Here is an 18,490-nt window from a genome sequence, read left to right as displayed (position 1 = left end):
CCCCCACACATTGACTCGGTACCGGTACCCCCTCACATTGACTCGGTACCGGTACCCCCTCACATTGACCCGGTACCGGTACCCCCTCACATTGACCCGGTACCGGTACCCCCTCACATTGACCCGGTACCGGTACCCCCACACATTGACCCGGTACCGGTACCCCCTCACATTGACCCGGTACCGGTACCCCCACACATTGACTCGGTACCGGTACCCCCACACATTGACTCGGTACCGGTACCCCCACACATTGACTCGGTACCGGTACCCCCACACATTGACTCGGTACCGGTACTCCCACACATTGACTCGGTACCGGTACCCCCACACATTGACTCGGTACCGGTACCCCCACACATTGACTCGGTACCGGTACCCCCACACATTGACCCGGTACCGGTACCCCCACACATTGACCCGGTACCGGTACCCCCACACATTGACCCGGTACCGGTACCCCCACACATTGACTCGGTACCGGTACCCCCACACATTGACTCGATACCGGTACTCCCTCATTATTGTTATTTTGTCTAACTTTTTCTTTATTTTGTATTCATTTTGTTAGCAAATATTTTCTTACTTAACCAACAATAAAAACAAATGTTTTAAGGGATTGTAAGTAAGCATTTCACGGTAAGGTCTACTACACCTGTTGTATTCAGCATTTCACGGTAAGGTCTACTACACCTGTTGTATTCAGCATTTCACGGTAAGGTCTACTACACCTGTTGTATTCAGCATTTCACGGTAAGGTCTACTACACCTGTTGTATTCAGCATTTCACGGTAAGGTCTACTACACCTGTTGTATTCAGCATTTCACGGTAAGGTCTACTACACCTGTTGTATTCAGCATTTCACGGTAAGGTCTACTACACCTGTTGTATTCAGCATTTCACGGTAAGGTCTACTACACCTGTTGTATTCAGCATTTCACGGTAAGGTCTACTACACCTGTTGTATTCGGCATTTCACTGTAAGGTCTACTACACCTGTTGTATTCGGCATTTCACGGTAAGGTCTACTACACCTGTTGTATTCGGCATTTCACGGTAAGGTCTACTACACCTGTTGTATTCAGCATTTCACGGTAAGGTCTACTACACCTGTTGTATTCAGCATTTCACGGTAAGGTCTACTACACCTGTTGTATTCGGCCCATGTCACAAATCCAATTTGATTTGAGAAAGAGAGAGAGATGGTGAAGTGACGTTGGGCTTTCAGTCCTGACTGATCCTATATCTCTAAGGGGTCTGAAAGGGGAGGGCAGTCTACATTATCCGTCAACTCACTTCTCACCATCTGGACACAGAATGGGTTGTTGACGAGAAGGTGTGGGTCATGGGGGAGAGGCGCGCGACCGGCTGTCACCTTCCTCCTGGGTGTGACAACCATCATTTAGGTTAAGAGGCCACGCCCACACGAGGTTGAAAACAAATACACAACCAGGGGAAATGTCCGGCTTCTGAATAAACAAATCTGTCCTGGGAGATCAATTACGAAATAAACGTTATAAAGGTGTTAACTTCCTCATGTGATGGCCAATTAAAGCCTAATCCTGGCATCCCAGTACGAAAATATCGCGCCACGAAATATTAATTATAGGCGTATAAGGTTTATCACTTGTTGACATCCTAATAATGTTTTTATTTTATTTAACTAGGTAATGCAGTTAAGAACAAATTATTATTTACCACGACGGCCTTGCAAAAGGCCTCCTGCGGGGACGAGGGCTGGGATTTAAAATACTAAAATAAATAGAGGACAAAACACACATCACGACAAGAGAGACGACGCTACTTAAATAGAGACCGAAGGCAACAACATGACAACACCAAAGGGAACAACCTGGACATGAGGGGGCGTGCCGTGTGAGTGTTGTTGGTATTACTGTCCTTGTGGGGACCAGAAGTCCTCACAAGAATACTAAAACAAGAAACATTCGGACAATTGGGGACATTTCGCCAGTCCCCACAAGGAGAATTGATATTTCAGGTTTAGGGGTTAAGGTTGTATTAAGGGTTAGGGAAAATAGAATTTTGAATGGGAATCATTTGTTTGGTCCCCACAAGGATAGTAAAACAAACGTGTATGTGTGTGTGAAACTCACGCCCCTCAAAGCACCAGCCCACGATAACGATTGGTTTGGGGGAAAGAAAAAGGGGGAAACGTTTGAATAAAACCTCTCTGATGCCTGCCTGGTGGTATGAATGTAACTTCGACCAGGACAGCAGCAGCAGCAAGTGATGCCATCTGTCTTATCAGCGCTGAGGGAAAACCGTTGAAAACCGTTGGATATCTCAAGAAATAGAAGGGGGATGCAAGCACCTTTCGGTGAATCACTAAAATGAGCTTGATTTGTATTTTTATCCGCATTTTTACATTTTACGAGTGACTTCAAAGTTGTTTTCTATTTTTTTTAAATTGTTTAATATAGCCTATATTTTTTATTTGAATTGCATTGCATTTCCCCCCTAATGGATGAGATTGAAGGCGAATGACGCACCACACTGAAATGATTTAAATGTTTTACGTGTTCTAGTGTGGAGGCATTTTGGAGTGTTCGGACAGCCCACGTCAAGCTCTAGAACCTTTGGAACACCTGATTCTGCTGTCGATAACACACCGATGCCAAGTGGAACTCTTTCTCTCTCTGTTTACATTTTACTCTCTTTGGCAAATCATCCACTGCAACTTTTTCCATTTAGCTCACCAGACCAGACGCACTCTTGTTTAGTTTTTACCCCAAGGAACTATTAAATCGTTTTTCCCTTTTAAGGTTTTTGAAATGACGAGCCAAAGTACTGAGAGAAGTAGGCCTCTAGGGACTCTGGCGTTGCTGCGTTCCGCTTTGCTGTTGGGTCTTATTCACATTGGTGCACCAGAGGCGAGGAGGCTACGGGGCAGCCGCGCGCAACACCGGAGAGCCTCGGCCATGCCGTCCCCAACGTTAACATACACGGACCGGGTAGTAGAGGGGACCGGAGCCGGTGAGAGCTTCCCGCTAGACTTCACCGCTGTCGAGGGGAACATGGACAACTTCATGACCCAAATTAAAAACCTGGCGCAGTCGCTGTACCCGTGCTCGGCGCAGAAGCTGGACCAGGACATGAGGCTGCACTTCTTGGACAATTCCTCTGCGACGTGTAACGATGGATCCCCAGCGGGGTAAGTGGAAGACTTTCAAGTTCGACGTTTAAGTTCTGAATTGGCCCGAATTAAAGTCGCCCTAAACTTCACTTTTCAACATTTCACAAGTAGCCTAAACTCACATGACAATCACATACTTTTGTTGTGCGTTTTGACTTTGACCCGTTTCCAGTTGTCTATCAAACTCTCAATGGTTGAGTGAAATCCATCTATCACCACCACAACAACAACTTCTCCTGCCCTTCATGTCAATCCGAATGTGACCGAAATGGATCAAAAATGACACGATCAAAGGACGGGCGCTTTCTGAGATCTATGTCGGAGCCCGAGAGAGAGAGGGAGCCCGGACCGCGAGATCAGATGCCTTTCATCAATGGAACATTTGACAAAAGGAATTTTGCGGAAGGAGAGCCACAGTGAAAATAATGTTTTTCATGTACAGCAGGCGACAGGCAATGTATAGCTTTAGTGGTGGTTGTTTGGTTGTTTATTTAGTGGCGTTTATTTGCGTCACAGCTCTAGGATCAGCTTACCCTCCCCAAACCCATATAACCTCAACCGTTTTGATAGGAAAACGCAAGACCGACTTCGGATCAGAGTCTATAGGGACACAACTCATCCTCTTGTAGGCTACTGTCCTTGTTGCCTTTGGCTTTATCCAAATGGTTTTCTAGACCGTGCGTCATGATATTGCGCATTTGGAGAGAGACGTGAAATTGAGGAGGGGACGCTATATTAGAACGGAATGTAGCGACGCTAATGGATGATTGTGATGAAAGACTGTGTGAAAGTAAAAACATTCCACGAAGCTGTTGTCCTCTCAGATCCACTTCCAGCCACGACAGGTGCCCTGTTGTCCTCTCAGATCCACTTCCAGCCACGACAGGTGCCCTGTTGTCCTCTCAGATCCACTTCCAGCCGCGACAGGTGCCCTGCAGGAAAGCGCCATGACAGTTATAGGTTGATAGTGACCAATGGAACAAACATGGGCCGATTTCTTCACGGGAAGAAAATAGGGTTTATCCTCAGTGTGAAATTCCAATGTTTTGGTCAAATAACTGTGATAATTTACTTTGTGAAGTAGTGCTTTGAAATCCTTATGTTGTTTCACACCATGGTTGCCAGGTGTTGAGAGAGAAAGACTGCCTTTTGCCAGTTGTATTTTGTCTTCTCCAGTGTGAGAACAAGCTCACAAGTCAACTGAAGGTTGAAGAATGGAATAGGCCCTATGAACACAGTGTTATTCATCTTTAACATGACTATTCCATTATGAATCAACGGGAGAGAACCAGAAAGAGAGCGAGATTCAGTTGATTCATCACAACGGAACCTCTCGTGATCCTACTCTATCCCAAATAAAGACCTCAGACCCACATCGCTTTACATAGAGAGGGGGAGAGAATTAGCACAACAGCAATTGTGAGTGTCTCCTCTCTCCATCGATGTGACTGTGTGTGTCAGCAGCATCCCAAACCACAAGAGACCTCTCAATAGACCCTCACTTTCGGTGCGCGAGGCCATGCAAGGCCAGGCAGACACGCTCTGGGCACGTATGCATGCCTGCTCTATCTGACAACCAGTAGAGAAAATTACAACCGGCGCTTATCCCTCCAACCACAAATTGCTAATTTCTCACGAAGGACCCAACCCTCTCTCAACCACACAGTCTGCCCTCGAGAGTTACTGCAGAGATCCATCCAGCACACTGAACTTTATCCAAATACTCCACAACATTGCAATTGCATCTCTGTTGACCAATTGAACCTCACTATAACTTCCAGCCCGGACTGGATTAGCTGTTGATACCTAGCAGTACCTAGCATGCTTGCTAACACCCACACGAGGGCGACGCTAGCGTGGCTATATGTATAGTGGATCACTGCTGCTAAGGCGACACTTCTCCCGCGGTCATAGGCATGTGTGTGTAAAAACCCATACAGGGAGGGTATTTCTCCACAGCCACGGGGAGTTATTAAGAACAATGTGTCTGAGGATGTGAGGAATTTACTCTCCCAGTGTTTCTTAATCACAAATGAAGCTTCTGACGTTGATTTGTTTGCACTACTTGAACCCAACCTGGCGTCCCCTCTCTACTCTCTCCTGTTTCATTTATAAATGTTCAACCTGGCGCCCCTCTCTACTCTCTCCTGTTTCATTTATAAATGTTCAACCTGGCGTCCCTCTCTACTCTCTCCTGTTTCATTTATAAATGTTCAACCTGGCGTCCCTCTCTACTCTCTCCTGTTTCATTTTTAAATGTTCAACCTGGCGTCCCTCTCTACTCTCTCCTGTTTCATTTATAAATGTTCAACCTGGCGTCCCTCTCTACTCTCTCCTGTTTCATTTATAAATGTTCAACCTGGCGTCCCTCTCTACTCTCTCCTGTTTCATTTATAAATGTTCAACCTGGCGTCCCTCTCTACTCTCTCCTGTTTCATTTATAAATGTTCAACCTGGCGGCCCTCTCTACTCTCTCCTGTTTCATTTATAAATGTTCAACCTGGCGTCCCTCTCTACTCTCTCCTATTTCATTTATAAATGTTCAACCTGGCGTCCCTCTCTACTCTCTCCTGTTTCATTTATAAATGTTCAACCTGGCGTCCCTCTCTACTCTCTCCTGTTTCATTTATAAATGTTCAACCTGGCGCCCCTCTCTACTCTCTCCTGTTTCATTTATAAATGTTCAACCTGGCGTCCCTCTCTACTCTCTCCTGTTTCATTTATAAATGTTCAACCTGGCGTCCCTCTCTACTCTCTCCTGTTTCATTTATAAATGTTCAACCTGGCGCCCCTCTCTACTCTCTCCTGTTTCATTTATAAATGTTCAACCTGGCGTCCCTCTCTACTCTCTCCTGTTTCATTTTTAAATGTTCAACCTGGCGTCCCCTCTCTACTCTCTCCTGTTTCATTTTTAAATGTTCAACCTGGCACCCCTCTCTCCTGTTTCATTTATAAATGTTCAACCTGGCGTCCCTCTCTACTCTCTCCAGTTTCATTTATAAATTTTCAAACTGGCGTCCCCTCTCTACTCTCTCCTGTTTCATTTATAAATGTTCAACCTGGCGCCCCTCTCGACTCTCTCCTGTTTCATTTATAAATGTTCAACCTGGCGTCCCTCTCTACTCTCTCCTGTTTCATTTATAAATGTTCAACCTGGCGTCCCCTCTCTCCTCTCTCCTGTTTCATTTATAAATGTTCAACCTGGCGTCCCTCTCTACTCTCTCCTGTTTCATTTATAAATGTTCAACCTGGCGCCCCTCTCTACTCTCTCCTGTTTCATTTATAAATGTTCAACCTGGCGTCCCTCTCTACTCTCTCCTGTTTCATTAATAAATGTTCAACCTGGCGTCCCTCTCTACTCTCTCCTGTTTAATTTTTAAATGTTCAACCTGGCGTCCCTCTCTACTCTCTCCTGTTTAATTTTTAAATGTTCAACCTGGCGCCCCTCTCTACTCTCTCCTGTTTCATTTTTAAATGTTCAACCTGGCGCCCCTCTCTACTCTCCTGTTTCATTTATAAATGTTCAACCTGGCGTCCCTCTCTACTCTCTCCTGTTTAATTTTTAAATGTTCAACCTGGCGCCCCTCTCTACTCTCTCCTGTTTCATTTATAAATGTTCAACCTGGCGTCCCTCTCTACTCTCTCCTGTTTCATTTATAAATGTTCAACCTGGCGTCCCTCTCTACTCTCTCCTGTTTCATTTTTAAATGTTCAACCTGGCGTCCCTCTCTACTCTCTCCTGTTTCATTTATAAATGTTCAACCTGGCGCCCCTCTCTACTCTCTCCTGTTTCATTTATAAATGTTCAACCTGGCGTCCCTCTCTACTCTGTCCTGTTTCATTTATAAATGTTCAACCTGGCGCCCCTCTCTACTCTCTCCTGTTTCATTTATAAATGTTCAACCTGGCGTCCCTCTCTACTCTCTCCTGTTTCATTTTTAAATGTTCAACCTGGCGTCCCCTCTCTACTCTCTCCTGTTTCATTTTTAAATGTTCAACCTGGCACCCCTCTCTCCTGTTTCATTTATAAATGTTCAACCTGGCGTCCCTCTCTACTCTCTCCTGTTTCATTTATAAATGTTCAACCTGGCGTCCCTCTCTACTCTCTCCTGTTTCATTTATAAATGTTCAACCTGGCGTCCCCTCTCTCCTCTCTCCTGTTTAATTTATAAATGTTCAACCTGGCGTCCCTCTCTACTCTCTCCTGTTTCATTTATAAATGTTCAACCTGGCGCCCCTCTCTACTCTCTCCTGTTTCATTTATAAATGTTCAACCTGGCGCCCCTCTCTACTCTCTCCTGTTTCATTTATAAATGTTCAACCTGGCGTCCCTCTCTACTCTCTCCTGTTTCATTAATAAATGTTCAACCTGGCGTCCCTCTCTACTCTCTCCTGTTTAATTTTTAAATGTTCAACCTGGCGCCCCTCTCTACTCTCTCCTGTTTCATTTATAAATGTTCAACCTGGCGCCCCTCTCTACTCTCTCCTGTTTCATTTATAAATGTTCAACCTGGCGTCCCTCTCTACTCTCTCCTGTTTCATTAATAAATGTTCAACCTGGCGTCCCTCTCTACTCTCTCCTGTTTCATTTTTAAATGTTCAACCTGGCGCCCCTCTCTACTCTCCTGTTTCATTTATAAATGTTCAACCTGGCGTCCCTCTCTACTCTCTCCTGTTTCATTTATAAATGTTCAACCTGGCGTCCCCTCTCTCCTCTCTCCTGTTTCATTTATAAATGTTCAACCTGGCGTCCCTCTCTACTCTCTCCTGTTTCATTTATAAATGTTCAACCTGGCGCCCCTCTCTACTCTCTCCTGTTTCATTTATAAATGTTCAACCTGGCGTCCCTCTCTACTCTCTCCTGTTTCATTAATAAATGTTCAACCTGGCGTCCCTCTCTACTCTCTCCTGTTTAATTTTTAAATGTTCAACCTGGCGTCCCTCTCTACTCTCTCCTGTTTAATTTTTAAATGTTCAACCTGGCGCCCCTCTCTACTCTCTCCTGTTTCATTTTTAAATGTTCAACCTGGCGCCCCTCTCTACTCTCCTGTTTCATTTATAAATGTTCAACCTGGCGTCCCTCTCTACTCTCTCCTGTTTAATTTTTAAATGTTCAACCTGGCGTCCCTCTCTACTCTCTCCTGTTTAATTTTTAAATGTTCAACCTGGCGCCCCTCTCTACTCTCTCCTGTTTCATTTTTAAATGTTCAACCTGGCGCCCCTCTCTACTCTCCTGTTTCATTTTTAAATGTTCAACCTGGCGCCCCTCTCTACTCTCCTGTTTCATTTATAAATGTTCAACCTGGCGTCCCTCTCTACTCTCTCCTGTTTAATTTTTAAATGTTCAACCTGGCGCCCCTCTCTACTCTCTCCTGTTTCATTTATAAATGTTCAACCTGGCGTCCCTCTCTACTCTCTCCTGTTTCATTTATAAATGTTCAACCTGGCGTCCCTCTCTACTCTCTCCTGTTTCATTTTTAAATGTTTAACCTGGCGTCCCTCTCTACTCTCTCCTGTTTCATTTATAAATGTTCAACCTGGCGCCCCTCTCTACTCTCTCCTGTTTCATTTATAAATGTTCAACCTGGCGTCCCTCTCTACTCTCTCCTGTTTCATTTATAAATGTTCAACCTGGCGCCCCTCTCTACTCTCTCCTGTTTCATTTATAAATGTTCAACCTGGCGTCCCTCTACTCTCTCCTGTTTCATTTTTAAATGTTCAACCTGGCGTCCCCTCTCTACTCTCTCCTGTTTCATTTTTAAATGTTCAACCTGGCACCCCTCTCTCCTGTTTCATTTATAAATGTTCAACCTGGCGTTCCTCTCTACTCTCTCCTGTTTCATTTATAAATGTTCAACCTGGCGTCCCTCTCTACTCTCTCCTGTTTCATTTATAAATGTTCAACCTGGCGTCCCCTCTCTCCTCTCTCCTGTTTAATTTATAAATGTTCAACCTGGCGTCCCTCTCTACTCTCTCCTGTTTCATTTATAAATGTTCAACCTGGCGTCCCTCTCTACTCTCTCCTGTTTCATTTATAAATGTTCAACCTGGCGTCCCTCTCTACTCTCTCCTGTTTCATTTTTAAATGTTCAACCTGGCGTCCCTCTCTACTCTCTCCTGTTTCATTTATAAATGTTCAACCTGGCGCCCCTCTCTACTCTCTCCTGTTTCATTTATAAATGTTCAACCTGGCGTCCCTCTCTACTCTCTCCTGTTTCATTTATAAATGTTCAACCTGGCGCCCCTCTCTACTCTCTCCTGTTTCATTTATAAATGTTCAACCTGGCGTCCCTCTCTACTCTCTCCTGTTTCATTTTTAAATGTTCAACCTGGCGTCCCCTCTCTACTCTCTCCTGTTTCATTTTTAAATGTTCAACCTGGCACCCCTCTCTCCTGTTTCATTTATAAATGTTCAACCTGGCGTTCCTCTCTACTCTCTCCTGTTTCATTTATAAATGTTCAACCTGGCGTCCCTCTCTACTCTCTCCTGTTTCATTTATAAATGTTCAACCTGGCGCCCCTCTCTACTCTCTCCTGTTTCATTTATAAATGTTCAACCTGGCGTCCCTCTCTACTCTCTCCTGTTTCATTTATAAATGTTCAACCTGGCGTCCCCTCTCTACTCTCCTGTTTCATTTATAAATGTTCAACCTGGCGCCCCTCTCTACTCTCTCCTGTTTCATTTATAAATGTTCAACCTGGCGTCCCTCTCTACTCTCTCCTGTTTCATTTATAAATGTTAAACCTGGCGTCCCCTCTCTACTCTCTCCTGTTTCATTTATAAATGTTCAACCTGGCGCCCCTCTCTACTCTCTCCTGTTTCATTTATAAATGTTCAACCTGGCGTCCCTCTCTACTCTCTCCTGTTTCATTTATAAATGTTCAACCTGGCGTCCCCTCTCTCCTCTCTCCTGTTTCATTTATAAATGTTCAACCTGGCGTCCCTCTCTACTCTCTCCTGTTTCATTTATAAATGTTCAACCTGGCGCCCCTCTCTACTCTCTCCTGTTTCATTTATAAATGTTCAACCTGGCGTCCCTCTCTACTCTCTCCTGTTTCATTAATAAATGTTCAACCTGGCGTCCCTCTCTACTCTCTCCTGTTTAATTTTTAAATGTTCAACCTGGCGTCCCTCTCTACTCTCTCCTGTTTAATTTTTAAATGTTCAACCTGGCGCCCCTCTCTACTCTCTCCTGTTTCATTTTTAAATGTTCAACCTGGCGCCCCTCTCTACTCTCCTGTTTCATTTATAAATGTTCAACCTGGCGTCCCTCTCTACTCTCTCCTGTTTAATTTTTAAATGTTCAACCTGGCGCCCCTCTCTACTCTCTCCTGTTTCATTTATAAATGTTCAACCTGGCGCCCCTCTCTACTCTCTCCTGTTTCATTTTTAAATGTTCAACCTGGCGTCCCCTCTCTACTCTCTCCTGTTTCATTTTTAAATGTTCAACCTGGCACCCCTCTCTCCTGTTTCATTTATAAATGTTCAACCTGGCGTCCCTCTCTACTCTCTCCTGTTTCATTTATAAATGTTCAACCTGGCGTCCCTCTCTACTCTCTCCTGTTTCATTTATAAATGTTCAACCTGGCGTCCCCTCTCTCCTCTCTCCTGTTTAATTTATAAATGTTCAACCTGGCGTCCCTCTCTACTCTCTCCTGTTTCATTTATAAATGTTCAACCTGGCGCCCCTCTCTACTCTCTCCTGTTTCATTTATAAATGTTCAACCTGGCGCCCCTCTCTACTCTCTCCTGTTTCATTTATAAATGTTCAACCTGGCGTCCCTCTCTACTCTCTCCTGTTTCATTAATAAATGTTCAACCTGGCGTCCCTCTCTACTCTCTCCTGTTTAATTTTTAAATGTTCAACCTGGCGCCCCTCTCTACTCTCTCCTGTTTCATTTATAAATGTTCAACCTGGCGCCCCTCTCTACTCTCTCCTGTTTCATTTATAAATGTTCAACCTGGCGTCCCTCTCTACTCTCTCCTGTTTCATTAATAAATGTTCAACCTGGCGTCCCTCTCTACTCTCTCCTGTTTCATTTTTAAATGTTCAACCTGGCGCCCCTCTCTACTCTCCTGTTTCATTTATAAATGTTCAACCTGGCGTCCCTCTCTACTCTCTCCTGTTTCATTAATAAATGTTCAACCTGGCGTCCCCTCTCTACTCTCTCCTGTTTCATTTTTAAATGTTCAACCTGGCGCCCCTCTCTACTCTCCTGTTTCATTTTTAAATGTTCAACCTGGCGCCCCTCTCTACTCTCCTGTTTCATTTATAAATGTTCAACCTGGCGTCCCTCTCTACTCTCTCCTGTTTAATTTTTAAATGTTCAACCTGGCGTCCCTCTCTACTCTCTCCTGTTTCATTTATAAATGTTCAACCTGGCGTCCCCTCTCTACTCTCTCCTGTTTAATTTTTAAATGTTCAACCTGGCGCCCCTCTCTACTCTCTCCTGTTTCATTTTTAAATGTTCAACCTGGCGCCCCTCTCTACTCTCCTGTTTCATTTATAAATGTTCAACCTGGCGTCCCTCTCTACTCTCTCCTGTTTAATTTTTAAATGTTCAACCTGGCGTCCCTCTCTACTCTCTCCTGTTTAATTTTTAAATGTTCAACCTGGCGCCCCTCTCTACTCTCTCCTGTTTCATTTTTAAATGTTCAACCTGGCGCCCCTCTCTACTCTCCTGTTTCATTTTTAAATGTTCAACCTGGCGCCCCTCTCTACTCTCCTGTTTCATTTATAAATGTTCAACCTGGCGTCCCTCTCTACTCTCTCCTGTTTAATTTTTAAATGTTCAACCTGGCGCCCCTCTCTACTCTCTCCTGTTTCATTTATAAATGTTCAACCTGGCGTCCCTCTCTACTCTCTCCTGTTTCATTTATAAATGTTCAACCTGGCGCCCCTCTCTACTCTCCTGGCGTCCCTCTCTACTCTCTCCTGTTTCATTTTTAAATGTTCAACCTGGCGTCCCTCTCTACTCTCTCCTGTTTCATTTATAAATGTTCAACCTGGCGCCCCTCTCTACTCTCTCCTGTTTCATTTATAAATGTTCAACCTGGCGTCCCTCTCTACTCTCTCCTGTTTCATTTATAAATGTTCAACCTGGCGCCCCTCTCTACTCTCTCCTGTTTCATTTATAAATGTTCAACCTGGCGTCCCTCTCTACTCACTCCTGGTTCATTTTTAAATGTTCAACCTGGCGTCCCCTCTCTACTCTCTCCTGTTTCATTTTTAAATGTTCAACCTGGCACCCCTCTCTCCTGTTTCATTTATAAATGTTCAACCTGGCGTTCCTCTCTACTCTCTCCTGTTTCATTTATAAATGTTCAACCTGGCGTCCCTCTCTACTCTCTCCTGTTTCATTTATAAATGTTCAACCTGGCGTCCCCTCTCTCCTCTCTCCTGTTTAATTTATAAATGTTCAACCTGGCGTCCCTCTCTACTCTCTCCTGTTTCATTTATAAATGTTCAACCTGGCGCCCCTCTCTACTCTCTCCTGTTTCATTTTTAAATGTTCAACCTGGCGCCCCTCTCTACTCTCCTGTTTCATTTTTAAATGTTCAACCTGGCGCCCCTCTCTACTCTCCTGTTTCATTTATAAATGTTCAACCTGGCGTCCCTCTCTACTCTCTCCTGTTTAATTTTTAAATGTTCAACCTGGCGTCCCTCTCTACTCTCTCCTGTTTCATTTATAAATGTTCAACCTGGCGTCCCCTCTCTACTCTCTCCTGTTTCATTTATAAATGTTCAACCTGGCGCCCCTCTCTACTCTCTCCTGTTTCATTTATAAATGTTCAACCTGGCGTCCCTCTCTACTCTCTCCTGTTTCATTTATAAATGTTCAACCTGGCGTCCCCTCTCTCCTCTCTCCTGTTTCATTTATAAATGTTCAACCTGGCGTCCCTCTCTACTCTCTCCTGTTTCATTTATAAATGTTCAACCTGGCGCCCCTCTCTCTCCTGTTTCATTTATAAATGTTCAACCTGGCGTCCCTCTCTACTCTCTCCTGTTTAATTTTTAAATGTTCAACCTGGCGTCCCTCTCTACTCTCTCCTGTTTAATTTTTAAATGTTCAACCTGGCGCCCCTCTCTACTCTCTCCTGTTTCATTTTTAAATGTTCAACCTGGCGCCCCTCTCTACTCTCCTGTTTCATTTATAAATGTTCAACCTGGCGTCCCTCTCTACTCTCTCCTGTTTAATTTTTAAATGTTCAACCTGGCGTCCCTCTCTACTCTCTCCTGTTTAATTTTTAAATGTTCAACCTGGCGCCCCTCTCTACTCTCTCCTGTTTCATTTTTAAATGTTCAACCTGGCGCCCCTCTCTACTCTCCTGTTTCATTTATAAATGTTCAACCTGGCGTCCCTCTCTACTCTCTCCTGTTTAATTTTTAAATGTTCAACCTGGCGCCCCTCTCTACTCTCTCCTGTTTCATTTATAAATGTTCAACCTGGCGTCCCTCTCTACTCTCTCCTGTTTCATTTATAAATGTTCAACCTGGCGTCCCTCTCTACTCTCTCCTGTTTCATTTTTAAATGTTCAACCTGGCGTCCCTCTCTACTCTCTCCTGTTTCATTTATAAATGTTCAACCTGGCGCCCCTCTCTACTCTCTCCTGTTTCATTTATAAATGTTCAACCTGGCGTCCCTCTCTACTCTCTCCTGTTTCATTTATAAATGTTCAACCTGGCGCCCCTCTCTACTCTCTCCTGTTTCATTTATAAATGTTCAACCTGGCGTCCCTCTCTACTCTCTCCTGTTTCATTTTTAAATGTTCAACCTGGCGTCCCCTCTCTACTCTCTCCTGTTTCATTTTTAAATGTTCAACCTGGCACCCCTCTCTCCTGTTTCATTTATAAATGTTCAACCTGGCGTCCCTCTCTACTCTCTCCTGTTTCATTTATAAATGTTCAACCTGGCGTCCCTCTCTACTCTCTCCTGTTTCATTTATAAATGTTCAACCTGGCGTCCCCTCTCTCCTCTCTCCTGTTTAATTTATAAATGTTCAACCTGGCGTCCCTCTCTACTCTCTCCTGTTTCATTTATAAATGTTCAACCTGGCGCCCCTCTCTACTCTCTCCTGTTTCATTTATAAATGTTCAACCTGGCGCCCCTCTCTACTCTCTCCTGTTTCATTTATAAATGTTCAACCTGGCGTCCCTCTCTACTCTCTCCTGTTTCATTAATAAATGTTCAACCTGGCGTCCCTCTCTACTCTCTCCTGTTTAATTTTTAAATGTTCAACCTGGCGCCCCTCTCTACTCTCTCCTGTTTCATTTATAAATGTTCAACCTGGCGCCCCTCTCTACTCTCTCCTGTTTCATTTATAAATGTTCAACCTGGCGTCCCTCTCTACTCTCTCCTGTTTCATTAATAAATGTTCAACCTGGCGTCCCTCTCTACTCTCTCCTGTTTCATTTTTAAATGTTCAACCTGGCGCCCCTCTCTACTCTCCTGTTTCATTTATAAATGTTCAACCTGGCGTCCCTCTCTACTCTCTCCTGTTTCATTAATAAATGTTCAACCTGGCGTCCCCTCTCTCCTCTCTCCTGTTTCATTTATAAATGTTCAACCTGGCGTCCCTCTCTACTCTCTCCTGTTTCATTTATAAATGTTCAACCTGGCGCCCCTCTCTACTCTCTCCTGTTTCATTTATAAATGTTCAACCTGGCGTCCCTCTCTACTCTCTCCTGTTTCATTAATAAATGTTCAACCTGGCGTCCCTCTCTACTCTCTCCTGTTTAATTTTTAAATGTTCAACCTGGCGTCCCTCTCTACTCTCTCCTGTTTAATTTTTAAATGTTCAACCTGGCGCCCCTCTCTACTCTCTCCTGTTTCATTTTTAAATGTTCAACCTGGCGCCCCTCTCTACTCTCCTGTTTCATTTATAAATGTTCAACCTGGCGTCCCTCTCTACTCTCTCCTGTTTAATTTTTAAATGTTCAACCTGGCGTCCCTCTCTACTCTCTCCTGTTTAATTTTTAAATGTTCAACCTGGCGCCCCTCTCTACTCTCTCCTGTTTCATTTTTAAATGTTCAACCTGGCGCCCCTCTCTACTCTCCTGTTTCATTTTTAAATGTTCAACCTGGCGCCCCTCTCTACTCTCCTGTTTCATTTATAAATGTTCAACCTGGCGTCCCTCTCTACTCTCTCCTGTTTAATTTTTAAATGTTCAACCTGGCGCCCCTCTCTACTCTCTCCTGTTTCATTTATAAATGTTCAACCTGGCGTCCCTCTCTACTCTCTCCTGTTTCATTTATAAATGTTCAACCTGGCGTCCCTCTCTACTCTCTCCTGTTTCATTTTTAAATGTTCAACCTGGCGTCCCTCTCTACTCTCTCCTGTTTCATTTATAAATGTTCAACCTGGCGCCCCTCTCTACTCTCTCCTGTTTCATTTATAAATGTTCAACCTGGCGTCCCTCTCTACTCTCTCCTGTTTCATTTATAAATGTTCAACCTGGCGCCCCTCTCTACTCTCTCCTGTTTCATTTATAAATGTTCAACCTGGCGTCCCTCTCTACTCTCTCCTGTTTCATTTTTAAATGTTCAACCTGGCGTCCCCTCTCTACTCTCTCCTGTTTCATTTTTAAATGTTCAACCTGGCACCCCTCTCTCCTGTTTCATTTATAAATGTTCAACCTGGCGTTCCTCTCTACTCTCTCCTGTTTCATTTATAAATGTTCAACCTGGCGTCCCTCTCTACTCTCTCCTGTTTCATTTATAAATGTTCAACCTGGCGTCCCCTCTCTCCTCTCTCCTGTTTAATTTATAAATGTTCAACCTGGCGTCCCTCTCTACTCTCTCCTGTTTCATTTATAAATGTTCAACCTGGCGCCCCTCTCTACTCTCTCCTGTTTCATTTATAAATGTTCAACCTGGCGCCCCTCTCTACTCTCTCCTGTTTCATTTATAAATGTTCAACCTGGCGTCCCTCTCTACTCTCTCCTGTTTCATTAATAAATGTTCAACCTGGCGTCCCTCTCTACTCTCTCCTGTTTAATTTTTAAATGTTCAACCTGGCGCCCCTCTCTACTCTCTCCTGTTTCATTTATAAATGTTCAACCTGGCGCCCCTCTCTACTCTCTCCTGTTTCATTTATAAATGTTCAACCTGGCGTCCCTCTCTACTCTCTCCTGTTTCATTAATAAATGTTCAACCTGGCGTCCCTCTCTACTCTCTCCTGTTTCATTTTTAAATGTTCAACCTGGCGCCCCTCTCTACTCTCCTGTTTCATTTATAAATGTTCAACCTGGCGTCCCTCTCTACTCTCTCCTGTTTCATTTATAAATGTTCAACCTGGCGTCCCCTCTCTCCTCTCTCCTGTTTCATTTATAAATGTTCAACCTGGCGTCCCTCTCTACTCTCTCCTGTTTCATTTATAAATGTTCAACCTGGCGCCCCTCTCTACTCTCTCCTGTTTCATTTATAAATGTTCAACCTGGCGTCCCTCTCTACTCTCTCCTGTTTCATTAATAAATGTTCAACCTGGCGTCCCTCTCTACTCTCTCCTGTTTAATTTTTAAATGTTCAACCTGGCGTCCCTCTCTACTCTCTCCTGTTTAATTTTTAAATGTTCAACCTGGCGCCCCTCTCTACTCTCTCCTGTTTCATTTTTAAATGTTCAACCTGGCGCCCCTCTCTACTCTCCTGTTTCATTTATAAATGTTCAACCTGGCGTCCCTCTCTACTCTCTCCTGTTTAATTTTTAAATGTTCAACCTGGCGCCCCTCTCTACTCTCTCCTGTTTCATTTATAAATGTTCAACCTGGCGTCCCTCTCTACTCTCTCCTGTTTCATTTATAAATGTTCAACCTGGCGTCCCTCTCTACTCTCTCCTGTTTCATTTTTAAATGTTCAACCTGGCGTCCCTCTCTACTCTCTCCTGTTTCATTTATAAATGTTCAACCTGGCGTCCCTCTCTACTCTCTCCTGTTTCATTTATAAATGTTCAACCTGGCGTCCCTCTCTACTCTCTCCTGTTTCATTTATAAATGTTCAACCTGGCGTCCCTCTCTGCTCTCTCCTGTTTCATTTATAAATGTTCAACCTGGCGTCCCTCTCTACTCTCTCCTGTTTCATTTATAAATGTTCAACCTGGCGTCCCTCTCTACTCTCTCCTATTTCATTTATAAATGTTCAACCTGGCGTCCCTCTCTACTCTCTCCTGTTTCATTTTTAAATGTTCAACCTGGCGTCCCTCTCTACTCTCTCCTGTTTCATTTATAAATGTTCAACCTGGCGCCCCTCTCTACTCTCTCCTGTTTCATTTATAAATGTTCAACCTGGCGTCCCTCTCTACTCTCTCCTGTTTCATTTATAAATGTTCAACCTGGCGTCCCTCTCTACTCTCTCCTGTTTCATTTATAAATGTTCAACCTGGCGCCCCTCTCAACTCTCTCCTGTTTCATTTATAAATGTTCAACCTGGCGTCCCTCTCTACTCTCTCCTGTTTCATTTATAAATGTTCAACCTGGCGCCCCTCTCTACTCTCTCCTGTTTCATTTATAAATGTTCAACCTGGCGTCCCTCTCTACTCTCTCCTGTTTCATTTTTAAATGTTCAACCTGGCGTCCCCTCTCTACTCTCTCCTGTTTCATTTTTAAATGTTCAACCTGGCACCCCTCTCTCCTGTTTCATTTATAAATGTTCAACCTGGCGTCCCTCTCTACTCTCTCCTGTTTCATTTATAAATGTTCAACCTGGCGTCCCTCTCTACTCTCTCCTGTTTCATTTATAAATGTTCAACCTGGCGTCCCCTCTCTCCTCTCTCCTGTTTCATTTATAAATGTTCAACCTGGCGTCCCTCTCTACTCTCTCCTGTTTCATTTATAAATGTTCAACCTGGCGCCCCTCTCTACTCTCTCCTGTTTCATTTATAAATGTTCAACCTGGCGTCCCCTCTCTACTCTCCTGTTTCATTTATAAATGTTCAACCTGGCGTCCCTCTCTACTCTCTCCTGTTTCATTTATAAATGTTCAACCTGGCGCCCCTCTCTACTCTCTCCTGTTTCATTTATAAATGTTCAACCTGGCAAACCAAAGTTAAAAGTCTGATTTTTATATATGAGTTAATTTTCTCGTCTGTCTGTCTGTCTGTCTGTCTGTCTGTCTCTCTGTCTGTCTGTCGCTCTGTCTGTCTGTCGCTCTGTCGCTCTGTCTGTCGCTCTGTCTGTCTGTCTGTCTGTCTGTCTGTCTGCCTGTCTGTCTGTCTGTCGCTTGCTTGCTCTCTTTCAATTCAAGGGGCTTTATTGGCATGGGAAACATGTTAACATTGACAAAGCAAGTGAAATAGATAATAAACTAAATTGAAATAAGCAATACAAATGAACAGTAAA

General features: G+C 44.0%; 1 protein-coding gene across 1 annotated transcript in view; it reads left to right on the top strand.

The window, feature by feature from the left end:
• The first annotated feature begins 2,637 nt into the window (after positions 1–2,637).
• The window catches only part of LOC139370204 (palmitoleoyl-protein carboxylesterase notum1a-like), a 28,210-nt gene continuing 12,357 nt past the window's right edge, over positions 2,638–18,490 (top strand). Inside the window, exon 1 of the mRNA XM_071109549.1 lies at positions 2,638–3,173. Coding sequence (XP_070965650.1) covers positions 2,794–3,173 — 380 coding nt within the window. The 5' untranslated portion in view covers positions 2,638–2,793. The remainder of the gene's footprint in view (positions 3,174–18,490) is intronic.

The sequence above is a fragment of the Oncorhynchus clarkii genome, chromosome 17, assembly GCF_045791955.1.
Source record: "Oncorhynchus clarkii lewisi isolate Uvic-CL-2024 chromosome 17, UVic_Ocla_1.0, whole genome shotgun sequence".
Classification (NCBI taxonomy): Eukaryota; Metazoa; Chordata; class Actinopteri; order Salmoniformes; family Salmonidae; genus Oncorhynchus; species Oncorhynchus clarkii.
This window is presented reverse-complemented; position numbering and strand designations above follow the sequence as displayed.